This window comes from Mizuhopecten yessoensis, unplaced genomic scaffold (genome assembly GCF_002113885.1).
Source record: "Mizuhopecten yessoensis strain PY_sf001 unplaced genomic scaffold, ASM211388v2 scaffold6719, whole genome shotgun sequence".
Classification (NCBI taxonomy): domain Eukaryota; kingdom Metazoa; phylum Mollusca; class Bivalvia; order Pectinida; family Pectinidae; genus Mizuhopecten; species Mizuhopecten yessoensis.
The window spans coordinates 1,131,166-1,151,813 of record NW_018406690.1 but is presented as its reverse complement, the minus strand read 5'-3'; the positions used below and the strand labels follow the sequence as shown (position 1 = coordinate 1,151,813).

Sequence of the window (20,648 nt, the reverse complement as noted above, 5' to 3'; positions counted from 1 at the left end):
CCCCCTCTGCACAAAAAAAAAAAGGCCCTGAAAGAAGCAAACATACGACGAACGCTAATGCCTACCTTTTAGATATTCAACTAGTCATAACCTCATGTGTGAAAACAATACTAATTCCAATCATGTCCATGAAAACGATTCAATTATCAAATTGCACATTGTTGATGACACACCTGGGAGTGTCACAGTTCGCACATGTTTTTTGATAGCAAAGCGTCTACAAGACGAAGATTACGAGTTAATAATAAAGTTTTCATGTGTTGGTGCAGTTCTATGCACGTGAAAGACCGATGATATATATATATGGGATTTGTAGAAGCATTTTCAGTAATATACCTTTTATTTTGGATACACAATTTTCGAGAATGTGCCATAAGTAACAACCAGCTTGGCAGTGTTTCAAAGTCTTCAGGTGAGTGCGTTTGATTTTTGATATCGGTTGCTGATCAGGGTGCGCGGTGCATTGAATCACAAGTCTGTCAGTTGTAGAATGAAAACCAGTTTGACAGGTTGCTGATCAGGGTGCGCGGTGCATTGAATCACAAGTCTGTCAGTTGTAGGACCCATACTCGTTACCAAGAAAGGACAAACTAAAATATCGGCACTTCCTTGGAGACGATAGTCAGAAGAGATGGGGAAGATCTCAAAACACGAAAAAAATATTTGAAAAAAAAAATTCTTTTTAATCTCAATTGAAAGCTTTTTAACTTGCAATGTCAGCTTTAAAATTCCTATGATAATCAGGTATATGACTTCATAGTTAATGCTCTAAACATAACAATTCAAAATAAAGACAAACAGGAGAAACTTATTTTGATTATTTGTTATTCAGGCAAATTTTGCAAAATTTAGAATTATACTTGATAATGATCACACACTTGTTTAATTATAAGCATGCATGCAATGCAAACATTGAACTGGAACTGGTATGGTCATATACAGTAAATTTTCATCATTATATCCAACATAAATTACATACTGTAGTTTCCATTACATGTATGAATTTATAGATGCTTCTATAATCTCTGGCTGTTTAAGTTCAATTTCCTTTTTTCAATTTCAAAACAGTGTTAAAAGAAAGATTGGAAACATTTTATGTACTTAACTTTCTCTTATATATTTCCATTCTTGATCAAATCTTTTTTAGAGAGAAAAAAACCATGACACAACATTATTCATAAGTTTTGTAGAAATGTTTTCCATGCACATCCACATAATGCCTGAATCTGTTGCCATGGTGTTTCATGTTACCGGCTTACCTCCCCTTCCTGGCCAATCTCTTGCTGTCAGTTGGGGACATAAATCTGATGGTTCCATCTCTGGGAGCAGAATCACAGGATTCGTTTGACAGGGAACTTGATCTTCTACATCTGTCAACTGATAAATAAAGAAATGTGCCATCAATGGAACATCTGTGTAATGGTCACGATTACAATTTGTGTTCCAATCGACAAGAAAGATGTTTTGAACTTTAACCCCTAACATCATTGGATTCAAGCTATAAGTACCATGTGTCATAGAGGTATAAGATCCAATTGGAATCGAACTTTATTTTTTTAACCTAGAGCCATTTACAGACTTCCAAAAACCTTTGGTAGCTGAATTTTTGTTGAAAGGGTATACACCATATCAGATTACTGTGAAAAGTTAATGCTTTCATTTTAAACAGGTAATTAGTAATATAAATGTGAGGTTTTTTTACACTTTTTATTTTGAATTTCATTCCCATGAAATGCCGGTAATCCCTTTATTGCTATTAATTTGAGGAAAACGAAAACTTTTGTTTGATAGAATCATATGAGTTTTAAAATTAAACAAAGATAAGGTAAAAAGTTATGACATAGCCCCACACATACGCTGTCTGTCCGATTGCATCAGTCCCAGTGAGTCATTCAGGGGCTGCATCAGATTCCTCCTGGCCAGTCTCTCGTGCTCCCCAGAATAGGATCCTGACCGTGCAAATCTAACAAACAAAGAACAGAGGTCTGACATGTGCTATATTGATCACGTGTATATAAAAATTGAATCTTGCTTTTGTTGATTTCATGGGGTGATGAAATAAGTTAGTCTTAAGACAAATTTAATGAAGCGTATAGCAGTTTATTTTAATTTGTCTTTTGATCAACACTCGATTCATGATCCAATGAGATCGACCACAGCAATATTAAATTGTTATATATACATAAACTTTTGTTTTAATAACTGGAACTTGTGTGTTCACAGTACCATTAGGCACTTAGATATTAGTGTTAGAAATTGCTTCGAAATTTGTAATCCATCATGATCATCACTACATGTATTTCCCAAACAATCGATGATTGATCATTGATCAATTATAAAATGGAAAGAAATAGAGAATTCGAAGCATTCACCAAAATGGGTAGAATGTGGTGGATCCTTTTTGAATACTCAAAGCTATAGGTAGAGATGTGGTTTGAATGCAGTTTAAGGTAAAACTTATGAATGACACTTTTTGTTTAATACATTTTTAGGTCTGCTCATAATTCCAATATTTATACATAAATATATCTCTTTAAAATTATTATTTGAAAGTTTTCATGTTTTAGTCAAACCATGATCGATCAAAAAATAACATGATTGATTAATGAAAGTTAGAGGTAAAATGACTGATCAACGATCAAAGTGAATTATAGGAACATTACGTAGACAGTGCTGCAATGGGGACAGCAGATAGTTGGTTTCTAATTATTAAAATGTCCCTGAAACAGAAGGCAGTGAATAAAGGAACCCCTGATTCTCCAGGGACTGGGGCACATCATTAAAGAGTGTGATAATTATAAACAGCAGGTACATTATTGATTTCTCCAATGGCCGTATTCAGAAGATATAGAAAAAAAAACTGGATTCTGTAGGGGCCCTGACATTAATCGTCTTTAGTGAGATCATTGATTGTGGGATATATACAACATGTTTATTCTTTTCTGAAACCTGCAAAGCCTTTAGGTGCATGATGTCAAAATATCTAGAATTCTCCATAAATAAATGAGTGTGGTATATATGATATGTAAACTTGGTATACTCTTAAGCGGTCCTCCTTAAAAGCGTCTTCAAGTGTCTTCAAGTGACAACAAGCGTCGCCAGACAAAATACAGAATAAAGTAAGCGACATCAGAAGATATGTTGTTAATATGACTATAATACACCTCTGCACCAAATTTCAATTTGATATTTGATAAAATGATCGAGTTATGATGAATTGAATTTTTACGATCGCGGCGTGGCACATGTGTGTATCAGCATGAAAAGTGTAGAAAGCGTTGCCAGATAATATTGTTACAATTACTCGCTAAAGTAAGCGACATCAGAAGATATGTTATTAGTTGGACTTTTATTGATATATATTCCAAATTTCAGCTCAATATTTGAAAAAATGATCAAATTATGATTAATTTATTATTACGATCGGCTGTGTGGCAAATTTTATCAAATTTCAAATTGAAGTTTGGTACAGAGGTGTATTATAGTCATATTAACAACATATCTTTTGATGTCGCTTACTTTATTCTGTATTTTTACAGCATGTTGTGTCTGTGTCAGGCGACGCTTATTGTCAATTAAAGACGCTTGTCGGTTAAAGATGCTTTTAAGGTGGACCCCTCTTAAGTATACAAAGAAGACACAATCCACGTTACTGAGAACAGGTCAAGTACATTCTGCCGATTATTTACATTATGTTTATAGAGCTCTGTTTAGCCCTAGTAGCTGTATCGACCTATCAACCTTTTGAACTATTTACATGCAATTTTCTTTTGAAAAAACTACACAGAGTTGCATATAAAGAATATTTTAACACTATTTTGATTACAAAACAAATCAAATATAAGTTTTTCATGAAGTACTGATGTAAAAAAAAATCAAATATTTTACATTTATAAAAAATAAAAATAGACCTCTAACTGTATGCTTTTCGTTGTCAACATTACCATATAACCTATACATGTAGTTTCATGATTATTTGATCTATTTTTATTGGGAAAAAAATATTAGTAAAAATAGCTCAATACACATACAGTTATAAATTAAAGGTACATATATAAACTACAATTTTGATTATTGTTTCAGTACTTCGTTTATTAGTTAATAAATATTTTTCATTTGTTGTTTATTGTTGGTTGTTTATTGTTTAAACAATCACGCAGATCAGTCAATCTTTGTTTTCGTACTTCAAACGTGATCCTGCAACATACGCGATGGTTGTTTATTTAACTGAGCAGCTGAGCAGCTGAGTAGATTGGAGTAGATCGGAGTAGCTCTGAGTAGCTCTTTAGGAGAGACTTAACGGTGAGGGAATTCACCAACTTGTCATAAAAATGAGGGTTCCACTATCAAATTTATCAAAAACTCATCACGTCTTCGGCTATGATAGTAGCTATTGAATGACGATGTGAATTATGTTGTTAACTGTTTTTAAATGTATTTTTGTGTTTGTTTACTGAGTATAAACATATGCTATCCCTGTATGAAAATAAAATTATTCATCAATGTAATAATATTAATTGTTTTATTTTTTGTATTCATGATTGAAACGAACGCCACGTATCGATCTAACGAAAAAAAATGATGAGAGAAAATAGAGGTACATGTAAGGGTACTTCAGATACATCATGAAGCGTCATGTGTGTTTTGCAATCTGTCTTTTTCAAATCATATAATGTTGAATAGCAGCTCTAAATATAAAACATTAAATAACAGTACAAACTCATTTTGCGGTACCCTCACGTGTATTTTTTTTTATGTCACTGACATATTAGTTATTCCTGTAGGAACTCTATCTAAATCAGAGATTTATAACGATAGAAACTCTATCGTTATAAATCTCTGATTGAGATAGAGTTCCTATAGGAATTAACATATTAGATATCAAGTTCGTGCTTATATCAAATATACATGGACTGTATCTAAATAAGCAATGTCTTCCATTAGTACCGAAACGACTTTCAGAAGTACCGAAACGACTTTCAGAAGTACCGAAACGACTTTCAGAAGTACCGAAACGACCAGGTACATAAACGACCGAGTACCTAAACGACCTGAATTCCTTTTTGTAGTCAACATTACCATTAACCTTACTGTTTTATGCGACTTTGCTTTAATTTAATGAAATTTGAAATCTGAGAAAATATAGCTCAATACAGCTATAATTTATAGGTGTATATAGCTATATAGGTTTTATAGCTACATAGCTCAATCGGCAGAGTGTACTGGACCTGCTGTATATCGACAATACACAGCTCATCTACAATATTCCTAGTAATACTACCTTTTAGTAGGAGTGACATTTATCATAGACAACGTTGGTTCCGGAGGAACGCTTGGTCCTTCGGAAGGAATAACTTCTATCTGCACAGACACAACGTGCTGGGTACCCGCCGATTGCGTATCGACTGGTACCAAACTTCGAGTCCCATCGACACTATCTTCATCACACAATTCTTCGTCCAAAATCTGTTTTCCTGAGACAGCTGTGTTTACATTTACATTGTTGACTTCTTCGACGCTTTCATCTTTTAGTCGATGGTGTTTTCTATTGAACATTGCATATTTAGTATCTTTGTGTGTTCCATCAAGAGATATATTCGATAGAAAGTTTACAGCGGCTATTTTTCGACGAGATCGACGTTTATGAACTTTCATGTTGGCAGTCGCCATTGCACGATGACAAATCTCGTTTGGAACGAGAATTACTGCGAGATTTTACGAGAGAGGAAGAAAAGACATCTTCCGTTTTGACAGTTTGGGGGAGACTGTCAAAGTGTTGTAGGGAAGTTTATCGACAAAAACCATGCTGATATAGACGTAGAAATCAAGATGAATGCTGATAATATCGAGCCAAATTCAAGTAGCTCTAACCGAGTGGTTAGAGCTAACTTGATGGAAGGCGTAGGGGCACGAGTTGTTCGAGGACCAGACTGGAAATGGGGAAAACAAGATGGTGGGGAGGGGCATGCTGGAACAGTTAGAAATTTTGAGTCGCCAGAAGAGGTTGTGGTAGTTTGGGATAACGGAACAGCTGCTAACTATCGATGTGCAGGAGCCTACGACCTAAGGATATTGGATAGTGCTTCAACAGGTCCTGCAGTTTTGTTTACACAAAACCATATTTTGCCATAGTTGATGTTGTCATTTGTAACTACAGTAGTTACAGTAGATCTAGACTTCATATATAACTCATTTGTGACAGGAACTCTCTTATAAGCGGTGTCAGTTAAGCGTACAAACACTGACATGACAGTATATCCATTGAAGTATTTTAACAGGTTAATAATTGATTGAAAATAGCATATCAATCTTTGACTTTCCAATGCAATGCAAGTCATGTTGCAGTCACCTGTTAAAATTACAAAAGGGGGCAGGGAGATAGTCTGAATAGCTGCCCTCATTACAAAAAATATAGAATAGATGGGATGTAAGATAGTTAAAATCCTCTAAAGGATTGCTTTGTATATTAGAGTACAGGGCTGTTGGGCTATTTGTACTACCCGTTGTTAAAAATAATCAGTTCTAATATATGTGGATTTTTTCCCAATATTTTGTATGTATTCATTTTGAATGATCTTTTAATTCGCTTTCGGTTGACCCATAATTTCAAAACTGTTTGGAGATTGAATGTTAAATAATATCACTCAAATATATAGGCACCCATGTTCTCTAAAACTCATTTTTGTAGGACAAATTGCTGTTCCTAAATGTATTTTATGCTATAACAGAATTTACATTGCGCATATAATGTATATCATAAATCATCGTATTTACATCGTAAATGAAGCTCACTATGAAAGGCCGAAAATAAAAATATTTTTTTTATACTGTAAGTTTGTTGTGGTAAGGTGACCACATTTTAATGAGGCGCAACAAACTTAATATGTATATATGTCTCTAATATTTACATACATAGTAAGTCATTTGCAGAATATTACGATGTGCGGATTAATAAACAGTGGAACCCGCTTATTATGATATTCTATTTGCCAAAGGAAAATATCATAATAACCGATATATCATAATAACCGATATATCATAATAACCGATCAAGCTGTTTTCGATTGTTTTTATGTTGTCTGAACCGAAAGTGAGATGCCCTATATTAATCAGACATAGACTGATGTGGAAACATTGAAAAATATAAATACAAACTGATGAAGTAATAATTAAAATCATTTGTTCATTGTTATTTATATCAGCGTGTTAGATTTCATTTTGCCGTCGAAATGTTCAATATTTAAATTCTACTTTCACTTTCAATTAACTTCGAGCATATTCCTAAGAACTATCTTTATACTACATCCTACACCTTGTAGCTAATGATATCGTAATGTAACAGTCAAAAGGATAAAAGAAGTGATATAAATAACAATGATTTACCTATTTCGCAGCGAGAAGTTGCATTACATTTTGTTCCATAAGCGTGAAACATTTTGCCGCACTATGTCAATTATGATCAGGTGACAATCACATGCCTCACAAGTCGTGCGACGAGATCAACTTGCAAAGGAACAATAACAATTAAAAACACACAAAAAACCCTTTTTTAACAATAATAAAATATGATATTTAATGAAAATAGTGTAAATTGTAAGTAAAGCAGCCATTGTCAGTTGTTTACGACAATAACGTTCACTTGGGATCGATTTCTGGCATCATACTGTCCGGGCGGTATGTCCCGATTTTGACACTTTTTCAACGGAAACACAGGGAGATAAACTTCTAATGCAATCTTCCTTCTGAAGTAATATTTTCATTGAAATTGGCATGATTTTCTCACATGAAATATTTGTTAAAGGCATGCTCGTTTTCTTTGGGAATTTGGGTAAGAAAATGTCGGTAGGCCTAATTATTTCAATTTTAGATGGCAATTAACTGCACCACATGTTTTGTTCAGACTAAAATGTATGACCAGCAAGTGATGGTCATTCTATTATTTTCCGCTGACTTGGGTGAAGCAGGGTGTTAAAAATTACCTTACGTGGACAAGTGATCACCGCGGCGATGTATAGTTAGCCGGACCAATTGTTTAATTGTCCAGGTGTTTCACACGGACAACTTACCTGAGTTTTTACCTTACAAAATCCATTCACGTCAGAAAAAAATATCATAATAAGCGGGGTCCCACCTTTGACCATATCAAAATCATTTTAAAAAAATGCTTAGTTAAAGAAGGAAAAAATCGGTACATTAGAAAAATATCATAATAACCGATATATCATCATAACCGATATCATAATAAGTGGGTTCCACTGTATTGACAATGACCGTTTCAAATCTTTAGTAAACAGCTTTCTGTGAGAGGGACTGTTTTGTCGACAACTTTCGTTTTTTGTTAGCTCAGGGTCAGATGTTGTGAAATCATGTATGTCAGTACAATATTTTTTATCGTGTGGCAGAATCTATTTAAGTATTAACTAGCTGTTAGTTCTCTACTATAGTGATTCAATGAATATAATCAATAACAATTATTGGTTTCACTACATATGTTAAATACAAGCATAAAATTAATGATTACTTCTTTTGTCTGACCTCACATTACACCATATTCTGTCATTTGACAAACTGACTGGCTTTCAGAAATGCTTAAATTTCGAAGAAATCCATCATGTTGTGACAAAGTATTCACTCGAGTTATGAAATAGTCATTGTCAATGTTTTTATCAGCACTGTGGCAGAGGTTAATGAATAGTCTTGCCATTCATGTATGGATAGTTAAAACGGACATATTTTCCTTCATACAAGACAACGTTCGTGGTTGGAATATGAAATTAAATGTCTATTAACATTTTTGTTTTAAATTGCAGGTATCAAACATGATGGTACAATGTGCGATACGTGTAGACAGCAGCCGATATTTGGCATCAGATGGAAGTGTGCAGAGTGTTCTAACTACGACGTATGCTCTGTCTGCTATCATGGAGACAAACACAACCTTCGTCACAGATTTTACAGAATTACCGTTCCAGGATCTGATAGGTAATTACAAAATATTGTACCAGTGCTATTAAATGAAACAAGGTTACATCCAGGTTATTTTATTCATATTTATAAATACATATTTTGAGAGAAAACTTATTGTGCTTAGGTTATGATATAGTGTAAATATCAGATACTTTGATACAAATCTTACAATATCCTTGTGACATACATTTTTTTGTAGCAGTGTTCTAATCAAAAGCAGGTTGTCTGCAAAAGTAGCCTGCTATTATCAACTTTGAACCTGTGTAACAGCCTATCCCTTCCCCCCTGTAGCCCCACCGAAAATCTCTCAATGGAAAGAATATGCTAGCCTATTTCTTCCCTAGGGAAAGAATTGGCTAGATAATATTTTCCCCTGGTGGAACTTTCAAGAAATGACTACTGCACAGGCTATATTTGTAGAGTATGTATAGCTATAGGTCAACATTATAGCAAGCGAACATTCAACTGGCTATTCTTTACAAGTCACGGCTATTTCAACACTTAGTGAGAACACTGGATAGTTGTGTACCATAATATATGATATCGCTAAATTAAACCTGTATAGAAATTTTCAGTCTTCAATAAAATATATTGTTGATGAACATAATCAAATAAAGTAAATAAAAATAAAACAATCCATGTAATAAAATAAAAGCAGGGCTTTCTGTTGACTTTTGACGGATAGCAATTTTATAAGTCAAATCACCCTTTCTCTGAAACTCATTAACCCCTGAAATTTCATAATGAACTATTCCAACCTTTGAATTAGAAGAGTTCAAATGTGTCTTCATGGGTGAATGAGTTAAGGGTCAAAACACATGTCAAATAGACATGTCCTTTCAAACCAAACAGTTAATCCTTATGTTGGGGAGAGCTGCAACTCCTGATGCATGAATTCAATAAAAGTATCTTCTTCATTTTATATATCATGAAACAGTATTTATATCTAAAATTCACCATTTCCTCTAGAAGATAATGAATTATAATATTAAAGGGTTGCCGTGGAGCCACGAAGAAAAAGTAAAAAGATAACAGCGAGAGGAATTTACCCTGGAGCTAGAGTAGTGAGAGGTGTTGACTGGCAATGGGAGGACCAGGATGGGGGTAATGGTCGACGAGGAAAAGTCACTGAGATACAGGTATTGATGATATGAGAATCTGCTGTAATTGTATAATGTCAAGATTCTAAAGTGTGTGTCATATTATCAGTGATTTATTTTGCTCAGTTTTACAGCCAAACACAGGCTGTTTCCCCTAACTAAAAAGTGCCTTATTTTCCCAAAATGACCAAAACATGAGGAATCTTTTCCCAATTTCAACAAAATAATGCTCTATTTACCCAATTCATAAAGGAACAGGCTGTTGTAAAATTCACTGATAATCCAATTCATTGAACAGCATTGCTTTCTGTTTTTGATCATTTGCTAAGATAAACTTTATTCTAGAGGAAAAAATGTGGCCTCTATTTTTCTTTATAAAGAAATATGATGGATAAAGTTTTTAAGGTACATTATGAAACAGTATTGATTGAAAAAAAGGGTAAACTTCTAAATCTTTAAACATTCCTTTTCGACTATCAAATAGCGCACTGAAGTTGCACCCAATTTTTCTGACAAAAAAAGGTTAGAAGTTAATAGTTGCTGTATCTTAAATGTCATAGCTACTAAGCCTTGCCTTGTTTGGTCTATTACACAGGATTGGAGTGCTGCCAGCCCAAGAAGTGCTGCATATGTGCTGTGGGATAATGCTTCAAAAAACCTTTACAGAGTGGCTTTTGAAGGCATGGTAAGCTACATGCATTTAGTGTAACAGTGTCTGTCCAGTACTACATTTATTTGCTTGGGTAATAAATATGTAAGGTAGTTTCTCTTTCAAAAGTGTTTGTCTTCATATTCAACTTTTCAATGGTTATCAGAATCCCTGTTTTCTCATCTTTAATTCGTAAAATTAGATAAAGGTTCATAACCAGTGATATATTAATGTGTTTTGTTTCATTGACTAGTAAAATATGAATGCTTGTTACCTTCATCAAATACAGTGTTTATACCCGAAGGTGTAAAATATGTATAGATAAAAGTAATATTTATAAGTCAATTCCACTATACGCTGTAAGCATTTGTTCACTTATGTGTTATATGTATACAAATTTCTTTCCCTCTTTCCCTGTAAGGGGGCTCATAGACTTTCACTTCATTTGCTCATTTGATGAAGGTGACAGGTACATTTAGTGATATTAAAACAATAGCTCATCCTCAGATGTGACTGAAATTACGGAGTATTAAGTTGAGTAACACTGTTGAGTATTTTTGATGAAATTAAAGGATAAGTGACATGTGTGTTATACAGGCTGATTTAAAAGTGGTGAATGATGCCAAAGGCGGGTCCTTCTACAGAGATCATCTCCCATTGCTGGGTAAGTTAGTCTGCTAAAAACAGGTTGTATACTTCTAATCAGTACATGACTTATTTGATATTTATCCAGGAAGATTTGAATGATGAGCACAGGTTCACCTGGTAACTATTTTAAATGTTTAGCTATAAATCATGTCATCTTATTGCCTGGTAGAGTTAACCCCGGTTATACTGCCACCGTTTTCCACAGCAATATTGACATGTATTATGAAGGGGTTTTGGCAATACATTCTGGGAAAATCAAAAAAGAAGGAAAATGTGACCTTGAAATGTATTAATGGTGAGCAAGCTGACAAAGAATATGAAGAGCATTGTGTAGATGATATGCTGTAATTTAAAACAAACATTTGTGTTTGGATGTACAGGGGAGCAGGGGCCAGGCTCCAGGGCGGGACCAGGTGGGCTGGCTATCGGTGACCAGGTCAATGTCGACCTTGACCTTGAGATTGTCCAGTCCTTACAGCATGGCCACGGGGGATGGACAGATGGCATGTTTGAGGTACGGTCACAAACAAATAACTTTATTTATGTAACACACAGTTAAACTGTGACATCACACTAGCAGCAAGTGATAGACATCAACACTTTCAAAAATGTTACAAAAACGATATGGTAATTTGTCTCCATAAAAGCTTGTTTTATGCAATATCAAGTCTCTACAAATGATAAATGTAATGGTCACTACTTTTTGTTAACTGTAGGGAGGACTACAATTATAACTTAAAAGATAATGGATAATTATATGGTTGTATGTAAAATATTTAGCTTTTTTTACGCCAATAAGGAAAAAAATGAGAACAAAATACTTGTTTGTTAAAATATTAGCGCTTGGGATATATATACGAATAACCATTAATCAAAACTGATCATTAGTATGTTTCCCTCCTTTGTGTTGCAGTGCCTGGGTACGACAGGAACTGTGGTGGGAATAGACGAAGACCATGACATTGTGGTGTCCTACCCTAGTGGTAACAGGTAGCTACCTTTATTGGAGTGACACCTGTACATGTTTTACCTCATTCTGTTGTTGCTTAAGATCACAGTTCGATCAAAGAGTTAATGTTTTCCAATGTACAACTTTGGAAATTGAATGCGTGTTAGGAATTTGTCAATGTATGATACTCTGATCATTATGTCTAATTCAAAGTTATAAGATATGAAAAGTAAAAGTCCAAATGTGTTTTTATGGTTAAATTGACATACAATGGTTTTAATATTGAAAAAAAATATTACTTGTTTTACTAACATTATTTTGTTTATGTTAAAACTTTCTATGTGTTAGCTTTTGCAATACTTATAAATATAAAAAGCTGCCTCCTTTTTAAAGCAAAATGCTGTTACCATCCACTACCTTCTTAATTTTACTGTAGGTGGACTTTCAACCCAGCAGTTCTAACCAAGGTTAACACTCCAAGCAGTGCTACAGCTTCTGCGAACGAAAACACTACTCCAACTCCACCCACACAACAGTTTGCTGTTGGAGACCTTGTCCAAATCTGTAGTGATGCTGAGAAAATAAAACTGCTTCAGCGCGGCCATGGAGAGTGGGCCGAGGCCATGATTCCTGTAAGTAGTGCAAGCTCCTTATTTGTCTAGAAGCTGCATTCCCGTCAAAAGAGGTTTATGTATCATCATAATAGTCATATCTAGAATTGAGATGATTGGGTCAGATTTAAATAAACTCCCTATGTCCTATTATCTTGACTGGGCTAATTGCAGGGCTAGTTTGCAAGGATTTTGTCAAAACATCAACTATTACATGTAAAACACATGACGTACAAATGATTGGTAAGAATGTAGACCATTTTGCACATTAATCTTTAAGATATATCATTGAGGGATGAGTTCAAGCACAACATTTCAAGATTTTCCAGATTGCATAATAACACTAGATGTTCAGCTAATGTTCTATTCAAAGCATTCCCAATCAATGTACATATGTGAATGCGAGGGGATTTGTATCACTTACGATGCCTTGCTAATTTTGCATTACAAAACCCATTAACATGTTATTTGTGTTGACAGACCCTGGGTAAGATTGGCCGGGTACAGCAGATTTACCATGATAATGACCTGAAGGTTGAAGTGTGTGGTACATCCTGGACATACAACCCTTCTGCTGTCACTAAAGTTGCATCGTCAGATGGGGCTGCCATCGGCAACTCATCCGGAGGTAAATTGGACTAAATGTAGAAATTATCTCATGAGTGAACATGTCATTTCACATTTCAGTTGATTAATTGTAGATTTTAAGCTTGGACATGGGCTGAAAAATTTGTAGATTTTAAGCTTGGACATGGGCTGAAAAATTGAGAGAAAAAATGGAAATATGTTGTAACACCTTAACAGACCAGGAGGAACTTTTTCTGATACAACAACAAATTATTACACTTCATGCACTCCAAAAAAAAATGTAGTTGCTTTTGTTTAATTTGGTGCCAAACAGCTTACTTGACTCCTTACTGACATTTTACAGTTACTTTCATAACAGATCGTAATGTACACATTTAGTTTCAATCTTGCTCTCGTCACCAGCTTGAAAACACGATATGTACATGTATATTACTATATCATAGGCATTTATAGAGATAATGCCAGAAAAATGTGAATGGCACATATGCATTGGAAAAATGAAAATAGCTAAAATTTGATGTCATGGTAATTACCTATAAAAGATTGATATTTTGTATACTACTTTACATGAACATTTGTATGCATGCATGAAAAGATGTCTGCAAAATTTAGAAGAGCAAAAGGACAAAAGTCAAAGGCACAGATGCATTAAAACCACAAAATGATTTATGTGAGACAATTTTTCTTTGAGCATATTTACTCATTCACCCCTGAAAACACATTTGAACTCTTCCAATTTAATGATTGGAATAGTTCATTATGAAATTTCAGGGGTAAATGAGTTATTATACAATAGATGAACAAGTTTTAGCGTTCGGATTTCTTGACAGATGTTTGAATACTGGAATGGCTAATTATCTTAGAAGTAGCAGGTAAAGCATGTATATAACAATATTGTAAGCATTCGGGCAACGTATCCTTTGACGTAATTAAGAAGTCACTGTTCAAGTTTCATTTTAGACAAGGAGGTAAGAATCATCTTAAACATCAGGTCAAAATTAAGATCAATTTGTCTCGGGGTCATTCAAATGATAGGCCATTTAACTTAAAGGGGAAGCAAATTAGATTTGAGTACATATTATAGATGTTTGTTCAATGACGATTCTAGCCATTGTTGTATGTTGCAGAACGCCTAAGTGCTCTCCTGAAAAAGTTGTTTGAGACGCATGTTTCTGGAGATGTAAACGAGGAGCTAGTGAAGGCAGCAGCAAATGGAGATGGGACCAAAGTTGATGAACTCTTACAGCGACCCGAGGCTGATGTTTGTACATCTATTACTCCTAGCACTAAAACTTCGACTGATGTTGTACATCTATTAATCCTAGCACTAAAACTTAGACTGATGTTTGTACATCTATTACAACTAGCACTAAAACTTAGACTGATGTTTGTACATCTATTAATCCTAGCACTAAAACTTAGACTGATGTTGTACATCTATTACTACTAGCACTAAAACTTAGACTGATGTTTGTACATCTATTACTCCTAGCACGCAAACTTTTACTCCTAGCACTAAAACTTAGACTGATGTTTGTACATCTATTAATCCTAGCTCTAAAACTTAGACTGATGTTGTACATCTATTACTACTACCACTAAAACTTAGACTTATGTTTGTACATCTATTACTCCTAGCACACAATCTTTAGACTGATGTTGTACATCTATTACTCCTAGCACAAAAACTTTAGACTGATGTTGTACATCTATTACAACTAGCACTAAAACTTAGACTGATGTTTGTACATCTATTACGACTAGCACTAAAACTTAGACTGATGTTTGTACATCTATTAATCCTAGCTCTAAAACTTAGACTGATGTTGTACATCTATTACTTCTAGCACTAAAACTTAGACTGATGTTTGTACATCTATTAATCCTAGCTCTAAAACTTAGACTGATGTTGTACATCTATTACTACTAGCACTACAACTTAGACTGATGTTTGTACATCTATTACTCCTGGCACTAAAACTTAGAGTGATGTTTGTACGGCTATTACTCCTAGCACTAAAACTTTGACTGATGTTTGTACATCTATTACTCCTAGCACTAAAACTTAGACGGATGTTGTACATCTATTACTACTACCACTAAAACTTAGACTTATGTTTGTACATCTATTACTCCTAGCACACAATCTTTAGACTGATGTTGTACATCTATTACTCCTAGCACAAAAACTTTAGACTGATGTTGTACATCTATTACAACTAGCACTAAAACTTCGACTGATGTTTGTACATCTATTACTCCTAGCACGCAAACTTTTACTCCTAGCACTAAAACTTAGACTGATGTTTGAACATCTATTACTCCTAGCACACAAACTTTTACTCCTAGCACACAAACTTTAGACTGATGTTGTACATCTAATACTCCTAGCACACAAACTTTAGACTGATGTTGTACATCTATTACTCCTAGCACTAAAACTTATACTGATGTTTGTACATCTATTACTCCTAGCACTTAAACTTAGACTGATGTTGTACATCTATTACTACTACCACTAAAACTTAGGCTGATGTTTGTACATCTATTACTCCTAGCACTAAAACTTAGACGGATGTTGTACATCTATTACTACTACCACTAAAACTTAGGCTGATGTTTGTACATCTATTACTCCTAGCACTAAAACTTTTACTCCTAGCACACAAACTTTAGACTGATGTTGTACATCTATTACAACTAGCACTAAAACTTCGACTGATGTTTGTACATCTATTACTACTAGCACTAAAACTTAAACTGATGTTTATACATCTATTACTCCTAGCACTAAAACTTTTACTCCTAGCACACACACTTTAGACTGATGTTGTACATCTATTACTCCTAGCACTAAAACTTAGACGGATGTTGTACATCTATTACTACTACCACTAAAACTTAGACTTATGTTTGTACATCTATTACTCCTAGCACACAATCTTTAGACTGATGTTGTACATCTATTACTCCTAGCACTAAAACTTATACTGATGTTTGTACATCTATTACTCCTAGCACTAAAACTTAGACTGATGTTGTACATCTATTACTACTACCACTAAAACTTAGACTGATGTTTGTACATCTATTCCTAGCACACAAACTTTAGACTGATGTTGTACATCTATTCCTACTACCACTAAAACTTAGACTGATGTTTGTAAATCTATTACTCCTAGCACACAAACTTTAGACTGATGTTGTACATCTATTACTACTAGCACTAAAACTTAGACTGATGTTTGTACATATATTTTACTGCAAGTACACATTAAACACAGTGACTAAACACAATGGTGTAACAAACGCTGAATAACACTTTTTTTAAATATAAACTAAAGATTGTTGTTTATAACACTCACAGTGACTAAATTAAGAATTTGTATATGCATTGTAAGCACAAATTTATGATTTTTAATCTTTTGATTTCATGTTATCTTTTACTACTATCACAAAATACATGAAATAGTAATTGTAGTGACCAAAGACCGAGGTTTGTACCTATATTTCTGATAGTACACAAAATAATGCTTTTACAGAGACCTGATTTCATACAGCAAATTTCTGTTTGATATTGAAAATTGTGTTACTGTATGTATTGGTCAGAAATCTTGTCCATTTTTCACAGACATATCATTAAAAAAGAAATTACTAACAGATTATTGACATTTTCACTTACAGATTATTTACATCAATGTATTAGGTTTCTATGTGATCGTGACTTAACTAAACATTAAAATGACCCTATATTTGATGCAGGCCAATGGAATGTTTGCTGGTCATACTGCCCTCCAGGCAGCCTCACAAAATGGACATTCTGATGTCATACGGGTACTGATGAAACATGATGTGGACTTTGAAATAGAGGTAAGTTTTAAGTTCTGATAAGAAACTTTAACTAATGAACAACAGGCTTATGATTTTGATAATGAAGGCATTGTAAAGATGTCTTGTTTTAAGATTTAAATAAAAATCCCATCACACATGTTGAATGATATCCATCTTTCAGGGGTTTAGTTGACCCACGACATTTAGTAATTTCAGAAGTCGGATAGAATTTTCTTTACATCTAGGTGAGACAAAATATATATACAGTGGAATCTGTATTAAGCGACCACACAGGGGAAATTCAAAAACTGGTCGTTTAATAAGCTTTGTACAGAATACACAACCGACTAGAACCAACGACTCCTTATTCAGACAACTGTAAAAAGACCACCACCCCAAGCGCACATTTACACATGTATGTACAGGTAGTTTAAAATAACATTGTTCAACAGATCAGGTGAATAACTAAACAATAGTCGAGTGATAATTATGACAGTAAACAAACAACTAAGGGTGTTTGAGAAAAATTGTCTTTTCTCTCGGAACTAACGATCGACAGACTCACAGAGACTTGTTGAAGTTCTCAACCGACATGACTGTGTTTTTGGTAATTACCATGATTTAAGCTAACTTGTTACGAAAGATATTATTGTTGAAATCATAGCGGTTCCTGTGTTGGTCCGACAGTTTGGTTCACGTGTATTATTCCTTTATTTCACGATGGAAACTGGAAAGAGAATCCAGCGAAAAAATTGACCTAAAGCTGACAGCATGTTGCCAAAAAATGGACCGGTATTATTGATGAGGAATATGAAACTGTGTGCTAACATAAACATGTTTAGTGTGCAGTTGCACTGATATTGAGTGTTAATTTCACACCAGAGTGCTGTCGTTAACATCACTAAACAGACCCGATTTCAAGAATGAAAACTGGCAGTGTACTTCATCCAATCAGATGGAGGATATCATAGGGTTAAAGGTCACATTGCCTAGCAGAACACTCACGCAATCAACATGGTTTTGCTCAACTGCGATAAATATCAATCCGTATTATCACTGCTAAATCAACAACATCAGCATTTAGAAAAATGCCTTTTTTATTTGTTTCTGCACATCAACGAATTTTATTATATGTTAAGAAATTGGTTTTGTCCAATTTGTTTACTGAACTTTGTGAAAAGATCCTGAAGTAGCTTAGCCCTTTGTCAAATGTGGTGACGGGTCGCAAATTTGGAGTTGCACAACTTTTTCAACGACCGTTTGGTATATTTTCCTCAAACATGGTCGCTAAAATGTATCAAATGTGGTCGTTTAATGTAATTTGGGGCTGGTATTTGGTGGTCGCTGGTTTCGTTAAAAAGATGGTCGCTTAATATACTTAAATTACATAGTAAATTACATAGTAAAAGCGGTCGGAAGGAATGAAAAGTGGTCGCATAAAACAGATGGTCGTTTAATACAGATGGTCACTTGAGCAGATTCAACTGTATGTCAAATAGACCTGTTTTCAAAACCCTCGAGTTTAAGCTCATAAACATACTCTCAGGAGACTACTGAAACTCCTGTCTTTCACCTGTTTGGGCCTTCCTAAAAAATAGTTTGTTTGCAGTTAATTCACATAATTTCCAGTGTGTAGTTGGTAGATAAGGATTTTTTGTTTCTATTTTTAGAAATCTCTTATTTCTATGTAAAAAACATAAGTTTCAGTTATTTTTCATGAAAAAACGATTTACCAAAAGTTTCAAAACAGAAGTTTGAGTTGGTGCGATTTTTAATGAGCAGGTTGGGAAACATCAAACAAGCAATTTTTTTGAAGGATGACCTTGCTTTTCACAATCAGTATGTCAATATAATCAGTAGTAAGGTGAAACTTTGATAATAATTATTGAAATATAGAAGTGAGTTGGCACAATTGCGAAAATACTATTTCTGTATTCAAATAAGCGATATTTCTAAAATGTTTTTAAACCTGTCTATTTTCTGTGTAGGACAAAGATGGTGATCGTGCGGTGCACCATGCTGCTTTTGGAGATGAGCCTAGCGTGATAGAACAGCTACAGAGAGGAGGTGCTGACCTCAATGCCAGAAATAAACGTCGCCAGACACCCCTACACATTGGTGTAAACAAAGGTCACATCGGTGTGGTGAAGACTCTGCTGGACCTTGGCTGTCACCCCAGTCTCCAGGTTTGGATGTGTGACACACTGTTCCCTCTGTTGTCTGTACTTGTGTGTCATACACTGGTGTTGGAACGTCTCACTGGTATCACATTCCATAGTTATTGCACGTGTTTGATACCAAAGTTTTACCTTTATTTTCCATCTTGTGTGTATATCTGTCCATTCATCAGTCAGTCCATCCACTGTATCCTTCACCTTGCTCCTTCAATTACTAAACATGTATCATGGTCTACCTGGATATTGTTGTACTGAAGTCATCATGTTGACTTTTAACAAAAAATATCGAACAGAACATTAAATGGCAAAAAAAACAGGCCACAGATACCAAAGGAAATATTTTCATTGCTTTATAGAAAAATGTGAAGAAAAAAAACAAAAACGTGTCATTTTGAGCTGGGCAGCAATCACCAATTTTTACAGCATGGGATACATAAAGCACATTTTTATTAGAATACATATAGCTGAGACTAGCATATACATACCCCAGTAGTATGGAATTCCCTTATCTTAAAATCACCTAAACAAAATATCATATTGTGCACTTTTTCAACTTCACTCCCTCCTTTTCTATGCAGGGACTGATTGATCCAATAATCAAACCCCATTTCATGACAGGTATACCTAGACTTCATTTCTGCAGAAAAAGAGAAGCCTAACCATTACAGCCTGCTGAAGCATTAAAAGTGGCTCCCGTCTTTTGTCAACTGTTAAATTCATCCTCCCTGCATAGTAATAAATACCACATGTGGATTCAACCTCTTCCTGAGGGGCTTATACAAAATATGAGGAATATTTTCGATCTTAATATAGCTTCTTCATACCAAGTCCTTTGTTATTCTTGTGATCAGTTTGTGTTAGAATGATACAGTAGTTGTACAATGTGTTTGTGTAGAGGATAGTTCTTGTTAGATATATTGTAATGTAATATTGTTGTACCTTGTTCCTGTCATATGTTGTTATGTATCCAATGTATAAATTTTGAGGTAATTTGTTGGTGGTCATGTCAATTTGAATTAAATTTCAAGGAATAATTTTAATTTGCAAATGTTTGCCACAGCGTTTATAAAAAAAAGAAGACTGTTAAAACAAATTAAAAGCTTGATAAATTATTGAAAATATATACCA

The 20,648-nt window shown here is 34.4% G+C and overlaps 2 protein-coding genes across 11 annotated transcripts in view; one reads left to right on the top strand and one right to left on the bottom strand.

The window, feature by feature from the left end:
- The window catches only part of LOC110452525 (CDK5 and ABL1 enzyme substrate 1-like), a 33,482-nt gene extending 27,729 nt beyond the window's left edge, over positions 1 to 5,753 (bottom strand). For all 8 annotated transcript variants that reach the window (XM_021501116.1, XM_021501117.1, XM_021501120.1 and 5 more), the window contains exons 1-3: positions 5,282 to 5,753; positions 1,857 to 1,963; positions 1,260 to 1,377 (exon numbers count right to left, since the gene is read on the bottom strand). In XM_021501116.1, coding sequence (XP_021356791.1) covers positions 1,260 to 1,377; positions 1,857 to 1,963; positions 5,282 to 5,670 — 614 coding nt within the window. In that variant the 5' untranslated portion in view covers positions 5,671 to 5,753. The remainder of the gene's footprint in view (positions 1 to 1,259; positions 1,378 to 1,856; positions 1,964 to 5,281) is intronic.
- A 52-nt stretch (positions 5,754 to 5,805) lies between these two features.
- Positions 5,806 to 20,648, top strand: part of LOC110452524 (E3 ubiquitin-protein ligase MIB1-like) — an 84,326-nt gene continuing 69,483 nt past the window's right edge. For 2 of the 3 annotated variants that reach the window (XR_002463199.1, XM_021501113.1), the window contains exons 1-12: positions 5,806 to 6,091; positions 8,811 to 8,982; positions 9,962 to 10,106; positions 10,663 to 10,752; positions 11,314 to 11,380; positions 11,745 to 11,878; positions 12,278 to 12,354; positions 12,747 to 12,945; positions 13,405 to 13,552; positions 14,640 to 14,773; positions 17,275 to 17,382; positions 19,332 to 19,529. Coding sequence is in view for 2 of the 3 variants with exons in the window: in XM_021501113.1 (XP_021356788.1) it covers positions 5,830 to 6,091; positions 8,811 to 8,982; positions 9,962 to 10,106; positions 10,663 to 10,752; positions 11,314 to 11,380; positions 11,745 to 11,878; positions 12,278 to 12,354; positions 12,747 to 12,945; positions 13,405 to 13,552; positions 14,640 to 14,773; positions 17,275 to 17,382; positions 19,332 to 19,529 (1,734 nt within the window). In the remaining variant the exon portion in view is untranslated. The remainder of the gene's footprint in view (positions 6,092 to 8,810; positions 8,983 to 9,961; positions 10,107 to 10,662; positions 10,753 to 11,313; positions 11,381 to 11,744; positions 11,879 to 12,277; positions 12,355 to 12,746; positions 12,946 to 13,404; positions 13,553 to 14,639; positions 14,774 to 17,274; positions 17,383 to 19,331; positions 19,530 to 20,648) is intronic. The other variant, XM_021501115.1, reaches the window with a different exon arrangement.